Raw genomic sequence first — 15160 nt, 5'->3', positions numbered from 1 at the left:
TGTAGCCAAAGCAAAGTTTAGACCTTCAAGAAAGCTTGGAGAACTATTGCTCTACTTAAAGAAATTAGAAGACTGTCTAGCTGCTTGGAAACAAAGAAATGAGGGGAGGCTCAAGACTTTTGCACAATACTGTAGGTATGCCCTGCATTTTATTTGGCCAGTCTTGACAAGATTTTGTCATACTAACTTTCTTTTTTATATTTTTTACATACTCTGTTATTATATTAACATGACTGGCATTGTGTTGGGGGGGGCGGGTGTGAGCAACAGCAGGAAACAGACCACATGTGAGTCTTTTAATGACATTCAGGAAGTTTGAGAGAGGAAGTGGTGACGAATGCTTTAGTCACACAGTGGAAGAAACACATTCACTCCTTTAAAGTCCCCCTCTGTCATGAGCCTTATTCACGTGTATCAGTGGATGAGATCTGAGACATGAAAATAGGAAGTTTGTTTTTTGGCTGCCTCAGTAAAACTTGTATGACATGCATATATGTCATGTCCATGTATGCATGAATCATACTTGGGATTTGCTTATTCGACAGTTAGGATGATTCATGAGTAGATTGCATGTTCTGACAGAGCTTCCACTGAGCTCGATGTAGGCCTAATGAAAGAAGTGTCTTTGCATGTTGTTGGACCAACATCCAGTTAATAATGTAGAAAACACAATGTGGAGAGGCTGAAGCCAGATGAAAAAGTGTATTTTAATTTAATTAAATTTGTTTTAAATGAACCTCGTGTGATAAAGGATGGTCAGTGAAGGGAGGTCCGTGCTAGACAAGTGAGAAAGGCTTAACATGGGTGTGTCATGGATGAGTCAACATTTAAAATACAGTGGTAGAATTGAATGTTACCGATATAGTCACTCCTGTGACATTTATAAAAGCATATTATTGGGCGCACCGGGACTATTATTTTAAACATTTTGCTGCCTGGCTCTGGTGTTACATACAGTTTCATTACACACCATTTAGTCAACAGCCTGCAGATAAAAACAAGGTCATGGTTCACATGTTTTTGCACTTGTCAGCAATTAGGGAAAACAACTGCTATAGCAGGTGTGAACATGGCATGTTTTAAGCCGAATTTCAGAGGAAAGCGTCTGCTGCAAAATTCCTCTCGCAGTTGGAAAAAAAATGTTTGCCAGATCAGGTTAATTTCAGTAGACTTTAAAATACAAATGACACTTTATGTGATGTTATGATCAGTGTAAAAATATCTCCTTCTTTTCTTACAAACCTCAGCTCTTATAATGACCACATATCTTGCCACCTTCAAGGATACAGTAAGAATTTGCTTTCAAAAGAGATGGAGATAACCCGAGGGCAGTACTGTGCTAGTCCCCAGTCACATGGTCAGACCATCCATTGTGGAGCCATTCAAATCTTAGCTGTACTAGCTTTTGTGTGCTTCCTCTTTTCAGTATCTGTTTTGGGAAACTAAGCAGTACCAGCACTTCCATGAGACTAATAAGGCTACCACAAACTCACACACTTTTAAAGACACTCACAGAAACGTGCTGCATTCCATTTTTAAATTAACTGCGTTTTTTTTCAAACCTAAATAAAATAAAGCAAAGTAACCTACGTCAATATTAAACACTGAGGGAGAAGTGTTTATGTCAGGTCTTTTTTAGGAGAGCAACCTTATTTTATGAGCTCGATTGAATCGTTACTTCACTTTATTGAGATGACAAATGTGTCATTCTGCTCTATGCCTTTAATATGTTTTTCTGTTATCTGCTGTCTTTGGTTGTGTGTGTTTTTGTCTTTCCGTGTGTGTATGCTTGTGGCAGTGCCTACAGTAATGACACTATGTGAAGCATGTAGGGCACATAGGAGTCAGAATCTTTCAGATTTGACAAGTGTTTTAATATAGGTATTTCTGTTGTTACGATGTACCACTTCATATGCGGCTCTCTCAGTCTGACTGAAAATAAAACACTGATTCACTTCTCACACTGAGCCACTTGTAAATTTGCTCACAAGTCTGGATAGACATGCTTTGTGGCAGTGAAATCTTTTTTATTTGTCTTGTCAAGCTATTTTTTATTAATCTCTTTGTTAGTTATGATATTGTTAGTCTGTAAAAATCAGACTATTTTCCCTTAGTGACATCTTCAAATTGCTAGTTTTTATCAAAGTAGCAATTCTCTGAATTCCTTCAATACATCTTTCAATAAGCTCCTTGGCTGTGTAAAACTGACTGATGTTAATAGACCTGCTGTAGATATTAATCTCCAAAGATGTTCAGAGATTTCAAAAATCTCTCCGGGAAGTGTCGGAACCGCTAAGATAGAAAACATGTAGTTTAAATAATAATCACACTCAAGGCTATAGAGCAGATGTTTATTGTCATTTAACGATTCAGAAAGAATTATTGGAATATTGTGAGTGGAAAAGCACGATGAGGGAACTTGTATTTCTATGTGACAGCTACATTCAGTGTGATAGTAAATGTGTTCTAATTGAAATATAAGTCACATTGATTGCCAGGTTTAAATTGTGTCTCAGTGTCTTTTTTGCCTCTTTTCTCCATCTCCATGCTTTGCTTGAAAACATTATCCTCCCTGTGCAAACATATGGAAAACCTTGATACATACTGTCAAGCAGAATACGTGCGCACTGAGAAATCTTTAGCTTAGGCAGTGTCTTGCATTATCTCTGTGTTTGCAAAAGCAGTCATTGAGAAGCCATTGTAACAGGATTTATTTAGATGAATTAATTTGTTTTGACTTGGTCTAATTCAGTTACACGGACCGTATTCTGTGTGTCTGATGCCACTCCTTTCAAACTGATCAGTACATTGGTAGTGCAGCAGATCTTATCAGATTACACAAAGACAAATTATGTAATTTTGTTGTTTGATATGACAACGACGAGCAAGCGTTACCCTCCGATGTAGTGTGACAGTTTTGCGGTGCTTTGTTTTTCTTCGGAGGAAAGCAGCTTTTTAGCATAATCCACACAGTATCTCTAGATGAATGGTTTTCGAGTGGGAGCTCTAGTGTACTCTTTTGAAATGTTGAGGAGCAGCAGACCAAATTTGAACGGCCTTTATACTGACATTTAGAACAGGTCAATATTCTCCTCGTGTTTTTAACTGTGGTTTGACAATGACCACAGACATGTAACTGTGGCTATCTGTGTATAATCTGCAGTGTTCAGACAGGTGTACTATGTTGACGTACAGGTTTCTGAATGCTTTACTGAATTGAGGTCATCACTGCTAAGCTGCTGTGTTTTGATAATGATGCGTTCACAATAATTCGTTTCTTACTTGGACACAAAATTAAGATAAGTATGTATTTTAAGTAAGTTTCAATGCAAGCTGATAACTCATGTAAATGTAATTTTATTTACATAATGTGAAACCACAACAGTTGCCTCAATGTGCTTTATATTGTTAAAAAAACCCTCTATATTAATAAAGAGATCAAACATTTTCTTTTTGACCAAAAAAATATTTTTCTGTTGACAATAACTTTGTTAATTTAAATTTTCTGAATAAGCAACAGAAGTTAAACAAATGAGCGCCTAATAAAACACAAGGTTTGGTTTTTTTTGCTGTGCTACTGATGCTTACTTGCCAGCATTCAAGGCTAATTATACAATTTTTACAGTTTTCTTAAAGTCTCTTTCATCAGCTTTGATTTTATTTCCCCAAAATTTAAATTTTTCTTGCTGAAAATCAGGAATCGTTGCTAAAATCTGCTAGAATGTAGATGAACAGAGCGTCTGATTAAACAGGGACACGAGGTAGTTTAATGAATTTACCAAGAACTGTCAGAAGCACTTTGTGTTACAGGCCTTACTGCCAACAATGGCTATCTCACAGTAATTCTTTTTTATTATTAGAACTAATTAAAGTAAAAGCTAATTTCCTTCTAAACCCATTTTACAGTGGCATCGTGGCTACTGATTTTATAGTGATAGTTCCAGTGAGTGAGTTAAAATGACATCACGCAGATGGTCTTGTTTAATTGGTTGAGTATAACAAGCGTTGCTATTTAAAAGATATGCAATTATAGTCACTTTGAAACAAAACTAGTCTTTTGTCCAGCCTGGAAAAGAAACGTATTTCTCCTTCCACCTGGTGATATTTTATATCTTTACACGAATTAATGTAATACTAACATTAATTGCAGTTTGTAATATTAATTTTAACATTTATTGTAGGAAATATGCATACTTGTATGGTTTTGTGTCCCCAAATTGGTTCTCAAGTTGTGGGATATTGCTTTGTGTTTTCATTTTTAAGGATCTGCATGGACTCATAATCATATTTGATTAAGGAGGGACCCAGAGCTAATTTGATTAGGTTATTTAGAGAAATATGTGTTTGGTAATAAACATTTATTATGATGAAAAAGTTTACTTTAATAAGCGGGAGAAGCCCAGAGGACATGCAAGCTTAATTGTTAGATGTTAAATTGCAATGTTGCGATGTTGCCAAGATAATGGGCAAGGAAAGGCCCTCAAGTCAAGGCAATTAACCAAACAGTGGTTTGATTGTTGTTAAATTGATTAGAAAATGTTTAAGTACTCCATTTGAAAATTAGCTATTGTTTCACACAGTTTTAGGCTGCTAGAGAATGCTGGGCTTAATGATACATACGTACTGAGTTACAAATGAGAAAAGTTGTTGCTCGGGTTAAATTATTAGCGTTACACATGTTGGGAAGTGTCATGCTGCCTTTTTAAAAGCAATAAAGGCTTTCACAATACCGAAACAAATACCTGGACATCCCCAGCAGAACCCTCTATATGTAACGCCGCCTGTGTTATTTTAACTTGAAAAAACAGCTTAGGTAACACTGCACATCGAGACTTTGTTCTTTCTAGTCAATAGCTTTATCTCCCAACTGTTGATCAGTTGTAGCCGACAAAACTAGTGATAGATATGGCAGTTTGAGTGTCTGCTCGGTGTTGCCCAGAGCGACAGCCGATGAAGACACACAGAGGGAGGTGCAGGTTAGCGCCAATCTGTTTGCTCGCCCCAGCATCAGTAGTTTCCTGATTAGAATAGTGGAGAAATCCGCGGCTGGAGGCAGGCTTTATGGCCATCGCTACCCCACATCTCCCCACTCATTAGTACTTTACAGCCGAGCGCCACAGCATATGGCAGCGTTGCTACTGATTCCCATTTGAGGTGTGTTTCAAATGGCTGTCCCTTGCCGAGCCACAAGCCTTTGGCAGTAGCCATTCTTAGTGTGTCTGAGATGAAGATAAATATCTGGATTAGGAGAAGCGGTTGAATTTTTTGGGCCACTGTCACTACAAAGGATGCTCTTCAGAACACAAATTACAGGAATAAAAGAAGCTTTTGGTGTTTAATTGTGTCATGCTGTAACTACATTCCCTGGGAAAATGTATTATTTTGGGAATACACAAAACTTTAACCTAGCAGTGCTAACTTGCATGTTATTGGGTTTTTCTGGGTTTTTTTTAACCTGATGTGGATGTGTTTGATTATGGGTGCTTTCTGATGGACCTCATTTTGTGTGCTTGTATTTGTCGTGTTCATTCTTGAACACAAACGTTTTTACTTTTACCCTATTGTCTGGGATCATCAAGTGTTACCATATCCTGCATATGCACATGTACAGTATTTGCTCAAGACAGGAATGAGCTATTGCCCTCTGTGGTACCAAGACAATTTGCACATGTGTTTTATGTATTCTCTAATGTATGCAAGCATTATTAAAAATTTAATTTGGTATCTCAGAGGGAAATGCAACACCATTTTCTACTCTGTGATACCAAAGAGAGAGAAGAAAACGCTGCGGTATCCAGGGGACACTGTACATGTGAAAACACTTGAGATGGGACGTGCACTTGCCAGTGTTGTCGTTTTCTGTTGGATTGTTTTTCACACTGTGCCCTCCCTCCAACAGAACATACACATAAAAACATTGGCTGATGATATGGTAAGGTGCTTGGTTTAATTTTGGTGTGATTAGTTTTGTTTTACATCCTCTCACGTTTTCTTATAGCTGCATGGGACTTTTAACTGAAGTATATGGATGGATCAAATGTGCCAGAAGCAAATTGTTTAAATTGCCATTTTAACTGTATATGAGTTACATCATGTGGCAAAATGATACCGTGGGTTTTTACACATTAGCAAATAATGATAAGTCTGTCCGCAGTAGCGCTCTCTAAAGCTGTGCCGTGAAAGACATTTTTTATTGTAGTGCACTCTGCACCAACAAGGTCTGTTTGCCTAAATTTTTCATTATGAACATAACTTAGCCCTCAGCATCTCTGCTTTTGTAAGCAGGTCATAGATCATTTAGTGTGCAATTATTAGTATCACTTCTGATTAGATGGTTTTACCTGGGGCCTTTTTAATATCCTTAGTTAACAAATAGCCCGATGCATGTAGTATTACATGAGTTTTGGGATGTACAGCCAACATATTATTATTACGTACTACTGCTGCAATAATCAGCTTTCAGTATGTTTGATCCATCCGGTAATACTTCAGTATACTGACATTTGCGACATCGTGTATGTCATCATTATATGTCTGTCTGTTAATTTCATTTATATCTGTTCATTCATCCAGCATGTTCTCTCCCTTTGATAATACTAACAGTGACTGGTTGCATGCAGTTCATATACTTTTCTGCTTTTACACTTAATGTTACTGCATTCATAAGAGTAGGATTAACCAATTAATATAAAAAGGAATGTCTCTTAGTACCCTACCCTGCAAACTTGCAAAGTGGCATTGTATGCTAGAATCACTTGAGCATAAACTGAGCAATCCTGTGGGTTTGACGGTAAGTATATTATTTAGTTGTTTGTTTGTTTTTTAAGTCAAACTGGAATCTACTAAATACAGGTGTTTGCTGTATGCGGCAGATATTTTTTGTAATTATTTTCTTCAATACAAAGTAAAAATGAAAGAAAAAAAATCTATAGTTTTTTTTTGTTTTAACCTCACTTTCATTTGTTTGCAGAAACACATCTGTTCCTGAAATCAGTGCATAATAATTGTGCTGTCTTTTGACAGCAGGAGACAATCTTTCAATCTAGTTGTTTTAAAAAATGTTTTTTTTTCTTAATGATCCATATACTTTATAGTCAAAACAAGCTCACTGGCAGTGCGATATTTTAATATGTCAATGAATCTGTTTTCTTTCAGCGTGATCGTATTACCAGTTTTAGGAAAACGGGGACGAAGAAGGAAAAGCTCCTGATACAGCACCCAACAGATCCCCTGTCTACCCAAACTGAACTTCCTGTTCCTCAGCCTCTTTTTGATGAGCGGTCCATGAACCTCTCAGAAAAAGAAATCATTGACCTCTTTGAGAAGATGATGGTAAGCTTTGTGTTTCTCTTGCAAAACGTCATCTGCTGTACTAAACAACAGTTTTATTACAACCGCTAATTCCACATAATAATAAGTAATGAAAATTTCACTATGAAGCACAGTGCTGTTATTTTGAGTATGTGTGGAGCTAGTTAAAACAAAAAAGGGCTTGAAAGGCATTTTTTATATCTATATTTCACTACAGATGCATTCTTGTTTTGCTGCTGGGGGATGATAATAGAATGATTGCTCTCCAGACCGACCCTGGTTTTATACAGTGTCTCTTAAAAAAGTCCTTTCAAACAGGGATGATATGCTGTTCTTTTAACTAAATAAACAATTTGATTAGCATTAACAACATTATGATTGAAACCAGGATCCCACAGAGCTGTCATCTAGTCGAGACAGCTTTATCTGTGGATTTAGAGAGATAACTGTGATTTTTTTTCAGTGCTTTAACGTTAGCATCAATCCAGGACTTAAAAACCTTGGTGTAACTTATACGTTTATAGAGTTATGTCCATACCATCTTTGTTAAAGCCCCACAAAACAATATTAGGATGACACACACAACCTTTAGTACCTATGTGTTAGCATGATATCCTTGGGGTAATGTAGACAACTCCTGCAACTCCTTCTTACTGATCCTCATTTGAAGTAAACGGTGTGCAATAAATTAACCAATTTTTATTAAAGTCTATTTTCTGGAGTTTACCGTGATGCTTAAATTATTTTTAAATAGCTTGTCTTTAATTTTAAATATCCAGTAATCCCATGGTTGTATTGACACAACCATTTTTATTTACCTGTATCTCTGCTGTTGTCGAAAGACAATTATAAAAGCACCACTAAACTATAATGTAGCACCGGATGACATATATGTTCATTATGAAAAATGCAGGCATAGATTATTTTGAAACAACACCACAGTCTTAATAATGGTGGAGGCTTTCACAGTCTCCAGAGATTAGTTAGTGGAGGAAAGAAGCCAATGCTTGTGATTGAGGAAGTATTTTGTGTTGTTGTTCTTTTTTTTTTTTTTTTTTAATTAACAATAAAAGAGTCGCTGAAAATTACGTGGTTTATAATTGATTGTGTCAGCATCATGTGATTTCTCTCCTGTATCATGGTGTTTATTTTGCCCAACCCTGAAGAAGGCCTTTTTCGCCTCAGGTGAGACGCCCGGGCAGTACGGGTTACACAGGAAACTTCAGTGTTGTCTCTCTAATTTTGCTGCGTCTGCATTGCAGCTCTAATAATGTCTCAGTGACTGAATCTACATTGATGTGTGACATGCATTCATACTCGTTTCGCCATAAATTTGTATTTTTCAAAATACTTGTGTACAGATTGCGATAAGTTGCCCAACAAAGTTGCAAAGCAGTATAAGCAGATAGGGCTGCCACGATTAGTCTACTAGTCACGATTAGTTGACGCGTCGTTTGAAGCTTTGTAAGATCACAAAAGACGCAGGAATAAGTGGCAGGATTTAAGAGTGTAATAACGCACTGAAACAGAAGATGGCAGCACTGCATGTACAAGGATGCCAGCTGCCGTTAAACCCCGAAGAAGAAGAAGCTGTGTCCCAGAATTCATAGCGCAGCTAGTTAGTTTTAATATTACTCTTATTATTCTTTCTGGGTCATAAAATAAACGTTTAACATATTTTCAGGCGAGAATGTAGCTGTGTAAACCTCAAATATCTGCTCAGTTTATCAAGACACCGCATATTTTCAAAAGCGCTCCGACGTTTTTGGAGACGTCTGTTACCCACTAGCTCGATAGCTAGCCGGGAGCTAGGCTAACTAGAGCCGTGAGAACACCGGACTCCCGGCAGATCGTCTTCAAACCCACCACCGTCTTTCGCTGCTCAGGTTAAACATGATATATGAGTCACTTAGATAACTTAAAAATGTTGTTGTTTGGCTTTTTTTTAGTATTTTATTTGTTCCTGAGTAAATCGGTTTGTCTGAGATTAAAGTTATAGTTTTTACACAGCTGAATAAACGTCAAGCAGACAGCTGATTATCAGAAGTGTGAGATGCTCGAGAATTTACTCCGGTGTCCTGTTATATTTTAGATAGCAAGGAGTTTATTAAACTTCACCGAAACAATCTGCAGAATTCATTCAAATTTAATAAACTATCATCTTGTCTTTATTTTTAGTTAGCACAGACCTGAAACACTTAAAGCTGTAAGCTAATGATAGTTATATAAGAGCAGATGCTGCTGGTGCAATAAGCTGTACTTTTACGTCCAATGGGTGATGATGTGATTAGTCGACTAATCGCAAAAATAATCGGTGACTAGTCGACTATCAAAATAATCGTTTGTGGCAGCCCTATAAGCAGAACTGCATGTCTCTCTGACATCTAGGAACTACTCTGTACTTTGTCTTTAGAATTATTTATGGATAACAACGTTAAACACAGACTTCGGCCACTTCTCAGTATTAGTTCATTGTGGTTTCTGTGTTTTCATTGGATTTGTTGATATAAAAGATTATGGAACCAATATTACCTTTTAACTGAACCAAAATGACCTGAGATTTATAGAAAATGTAAATGTTTTATATTCAGATGTTAACCTTTTGTGAGGCCGGTCTCCACCTACGTATTCCTTAGGCCAGTGTGAGAAGTACCAAACTTTGAAATTCACTTCGCACTCATCCGTGGGGTCAAAGCTCTGTCACACTTGTGATTTTCTCCATTGAAATGCATTTTTGGCCTTATGTACTGCAGGATTGAAATCTTACAAAAAGCTTTCAGCCCATCTCTTTGAAGTGAGGAGCTGAATTACTCTGGCTTCATTGCATAGGTTGTGTGTACTATTGTGGATAATGTCTCTGAGTGTGTATGTGTGTGTGTGGTACGGTGGCTGCCTTTCCTTTTTTCTCATACAATGGTCTTTATTGCCAGGGCCAGAGAAATACGACCAGTGCTCCTGGTTTTCATCAGGCGAGTGCTCAGTGTTTTCTTGCCTGGGTGCTCATCCCTGTCACTCAGTTCACCTCTCAATTACTATGTTTGTGCTCACAGCGGCGTGACATTAAACCCAGGCTTCAATTTGCTCAGTGACAGATGACACAGAAGGCATGTTTGTTGGTCTGACATTTGACAGGCCTTGACACTTTGGGTTGGGAAGTATAATTACAGTAATGAAATTAAAATTTAAAAAAGGGTTATTTACTTATGTACTTTTTAAGCAAGCACTATTTACACTCATAGACAGTAAACTTTTCTGGTCAAACCTAGTAAACACAGAACTGTGGTGTGTAGTTTCTTTTGATGATAGTAGCTTCTCTTCAACATCTATCTGTTCAACACACATTCCAGTTGCTCTCTGTCTTCTTTGTCTCTACACCCATTCTGTAATTGATTGTTATTATGGTCCTACATGTTGCAGTCTTGATGTCTAGCTGGCTTCAAATAAAGGGCTGACCCATGGCATATTAGTGAGACCCCCTACTGTGCGTTAATGACTAGCAGGAAAGTGAAAATACTTTTTTCCGCTGCAAAGTGGTCACACATTGCGCCGTGTATCTCAAAGCTTAAATAGCACGTAGCCTATTACTGAAAGGTCATCAAAAGGGTTTGTCAAAATATAGGAAGAAACACTCAGTCAGTGGCCAGGAAAGCCAAATGAACTCTTTCTAGAATTTTTGAAACCAACCATTAAGAGCAGGAGTATATTTGTAAAAGTACAGGGGGAAAGTTAAAATGCATGGAAAAACATTTACTTTCAGCGCTGCCTTAGGAGGGCATTGTGTTTGTATGTCTCCATGCGTTTTGTCACGGAATTTCCTAAGATGTGCACAGCTTGAATTCACAGGATCTCATCAAAATGCGTAGACATAAATCAGTTGCTGGAATTTCATGTATTTGCGTCTCACTAGAAACGCAGCTATAATGCTGTAGTCGACTTCACTAATAGCACAAAAACAACATATAAAAAGAATTGACTGTTCTGTTGAAGATTTTTACTAAACCTCGAGGTATCACGATAACCACAGTCCTTTTTTTAATGTGTAGAGTTATGACTGTACACTAGCATAGGCGTGGTGTTTTGTGAGGTCAAACGCATGAACTCATCTCCTCAATTTAGACCGTCTGCCTGATGGTGTGAATATGGCTGCTGCATATTGGCACTCTCCTCCCAAGTTGCCATTAGCAGTCGTGGCATTATTGCCCAGATGATGGTTTTACTTGGCTGCCAGCATGAAAACCTGCAAGAGCATGACATCCATACTTGATTGATTCGACTGATTTGATTTCTGTGCCAATTTGTCTCTGTTTCCGCTCTTTAGAGAATATCTTTTTCGAGCAGGGGAACGGTATTGAGGTGCGCGCAAAGACAGAGGAGCAGTGAAAGAAGAATGTGACATTGCAGTGCTGCTGTGGCTAGTTTGGGGTTTTATGTGCCTCTCTGTGAGCCTTGTCAGGATGAACACTCCTCGTAATAAGCTCCTATGTGATCCCTCAGCAGTTCCACTCTGCACCAGGACATTAAAACCAGCCCACAGGAGAATTACTGCATGTGCCCTTACACACTCATGGATCAGACTTGAGGCTAGTGGACAAAATAATTGATTTGTCACAGTTGAAGCAAAACATTTTATACTTCTACTTTTCTTAGATCCAGTTTTCCCCATAGGGTGAGCACTCCATACTGTTTTCTGCCTGAGATGCATTTGATGGCTCCCATTAATTTTCCCTTTCAATGATACAAAGCCTGTAGTGCCCTGGTTTTGCTCTGTTTTAGGCTTACCACACCACAGGATTTTGGAATTTTAGGGCCATCTTGTATTATTTTATATATATTTTAGAAACTAAACACAGCAGTGAGTGTCTAACGGTTTGCATTGTGCTCAAGATTTTAATATTAGGGCGCTTACGTCCACATTATATGATCCATGCAGTAATTTCTTTTACGCCTTTTTAATACAAGGGCAAACTCATTTTATAGGTCAAATCATAACCTTAAACTATGCAATAATTTGATGAAAATCTGTCGCAGTTAATGAATACCTGAAATTTACCATCCACAGACTTTAGCAGATGCTTGGTATCTTCCCTGGTGAGGTGCTGCCAGGCCTGTGGTGCAGCCATCTTCAGTTATTGCTTGTTTGGGGACTGGTCTTTAGTGAGTCAAACACCTGCTCAGTTGGATTTAGGTTACTGGCTAGTCAAGAGCTTTGCACAATACGTATGAAAACTCGTTGATTGCTTCGACTGTATTTAGGACGAAGCAATCAGCAGAAAGTCTGCTGTGTTTTTATTGCCTGGCTACTGTAGAAATACATTCTTAGTCGATTTTGCCAGACCAGTGTGAGACAAACGAGGAATCTTTGTCCCCGTAACTTCGCCGTCATTTATACAAGCTCAGATCTCCTCATTTCAGTCACATCAGCAGCATAGGCATGATATCTTGAGACTCCTTTTTATGTAGCCTGTGAGGGTATAATTAATAATAGAGCATTAATCATTTTGGAGGCGAAACATGAGGGCTCATTCCTCGAGTTTGCCCCCTGACAAGCGTCCCGCAGGCCCACTGCTCCTACCCCTCCCATAATGTACTCACCCCATCACATTTTGCCTCCTTTATTGAATGCCAATTAAGCAGATAAATTAGCAGGGTTCAGAGATTAATTGAAAAACCTGCTGGTTTCCTTCAGTGAAAAAAACCTGCCAATTGTAAAAGTTTCAGCTGCACTTTCTCCCCTCCTCTATCTCCCATAGATATTAATGATTTTTCTAGCTCAAAGGGTATTTACTAGAGGAAATATGCTTGAAGGAATTCAGGTCACCGTGCCCCTGGATGGAATTCCTGCCCATGCTTCGCTAACAAATGAAGAAAAACCTTGTGAATCAGGTTATTTGTGGTAAGACATTCAAACAGTGTTCTTACTTTCAACTCACGCGCTTCGTTTTTTTCTCTAGCTGAATTTTACACTTAACTGCATGAAAGGAAATCACTGTCAGAACAGATCAACGTGTACTAAAAGACAAATGATTTTCTCTGCTTCCCAGCAGAGGGCAGCATGCCTCCACACCTTTAGGTTCGCTGTTCTAAAACCCCGAGGAGGATGTTTTTTCACTCTGTTCATTCTACCCATCTCTTTGTGAGAGAGTGCTTCTGATAAACATCCCCCTCCATTCTAATCATCATGTCATTCCCTAGCTTTTAGTGCTCTGTCCAGCCTTCGCTCTATCCCTGATGTCTCTCACATGAAAGACCTCTTTTGTGATGCAGAATTAAAGTAGCATGAAGATAATACTCCCAATAACACACAGATGCTGCCTATCCAGCCTATCTGATGTGATTGCATGGCCTCAATAGAAGCAGTGTGTTTGATTTTGTTCTCCTGTTCTGAGTTGGGGTGTACAGTTTTTATTGCTGCAGCCTTGCTACTTTCGTTTCAAGGGCTAATTATTATTGCCATTATTTTCTGCTGCGGAGCCACGTGACTTTAATAAAGAAACAGACAGCAAACTTTTTTCAGCCATGGAAACAGGATTTTCTATTAAAGGATTTTAGTGGAAATGGAACAATAATTGTGTGTTTGTTGAAAAAGCTTCTTCTTGTTAGTGAAACCATTGTGCTGTAAATAACCTTGTAACAAGTTTGAGGTTGTGAAATGCAGTTGATTTGAAATGTTTTATTAAATTCAAGTTCAAATGTCAAGTATTTTTGTAAAATCTGTTTTTACTTAAAACTGTTGAGTATCACAGAGCTTCATTGTTAACATTTTGACTTTCTTGTTGTGTAGGAGGACATGAACCTGAATGAGGATCGCAAAGCGCCGCTGCGAGAAAAGGACCTGAGCACCAAACGCGAGATGGTGGTCCAGTACATCTCAGCCACGGCCAAATCTGTAAGTGAGAGAATGCATTTCAGAGTTATGTCTTTATAAGCTAAGATATATTGTACAGTTGTAACTGGTGGGCTGCAATGTCACGACACTTAACACTCCTCTCTAGAATGACAACATGATGCTTTTTGCTTGCTTTGTCATCTGCTCTTGCACACGCTCACTTTTGCTGCCTTTCTTCACACCTCATGCTTGAAATCCACGCCTTTGATTGCAGTTTTGATCTATATCCCTTACTTCTCCTCCTGTTGTGCCAAAATCTTCCAGATTTAAGGCAATCCCTCACTTACTCAATCATAGGTGGATGGTCCAATCACATGCTTGCATGAAAACGGTTGGTTGTCCAGGTGTATAATTGCATGTGAATTTTTGGTGGTGTCTTCTTGCTGCATTATTTGTTTATAAAGACGAGAGGCACTGCAATCAAACACAGGAGTGAAATAGGACAAATGTCTGACCAGTAAACCTGTGATAATTCTTTACACTGCACCATAGCATGCTTTACCATTTAGTTTTGCATGCTATGGATGCTTAGCAGAATTATTTTGTTGGTCTGTTGACTCTCAGTTGTTTTAAAATGAGATTAGATATAAAATTAATTAAAATGATTTTGCCTGTTTTGTGTTGGAGTAATTTGGTGGAGAGGCGATGCTTAATCATTTTAAGCAATAACAGTTTTGGCAGCGATCCATGAATGTATGATAAATTCTTGTATTGTCTATTGAAGTTATGGCCAGCCTCGTGCTGTAAAATTCAGATCACTTCTGAAGAAGAAGAAGAAGAAAAAGTGATTTCTGTCCTCTTTGTTTCCTGAACCTGGTAGCTCCTTCTTGACATCATCATTTATTACCTGCCTCATTGTTATGGTAATTAACTGGCATTATTGATAATGATGATTATCCGAGATGATTGAATTCCACACAGGGCCCATTATGCTTTGTGAGCACTGATATTTTATTCAAATGA

General features: G+C 38.1%; 1 protein-coding gene across 5 annotated transcripts in view; it reads left to right on the top strand.

Annotated features, from left to right (window-relative positions):
• diaph2 (diaphanous-related formin 2) overlaps positions 1–15160 on the top strand; it is a 378094-nt gene that overhangs the window by 13101 nt on the left and 349833 nt on the right. For all 5 annotated transcript variants that reach the window (XM_085244737.1, XM_085244745.1, XM_085244766.1 and 2 more), the window contains exons 3-5: positions 5900–5932; positions 7156–7332; positions 14093–14197. In XM_085244737.1, the coding sequence (XP_085100863.1) occupies positions 5900–5932; positions 7156–7332; positions 14093–14197 (315 nt within the window). The remainder of the gene's footprint in view (positions 1–5899; positions 5933–7155; positions 7333–14092; positions 14198–15160) is intronic.

Source organism: Mchenga conophoros, linkage group LG2 (assembly GCF_057382185.1).
Source record: "Mchenga conophoros isolate Kocher_MC1m ecotype Shallow Benthic linkage group LG2, M_conophoros_male_GT1.1, whole genome shotgun sequence".
Lineage (NCBI taxonomy): Eukaryota > Metazoa > Chordata > Actinopteri > Cichliformes > Cichlidae > Mchenga > Mchenga conophoros.
Note: the sequence above shows the minus strand (reverse complement) of the source record. Positions and strands in the feature narration are given on the sequence as shown.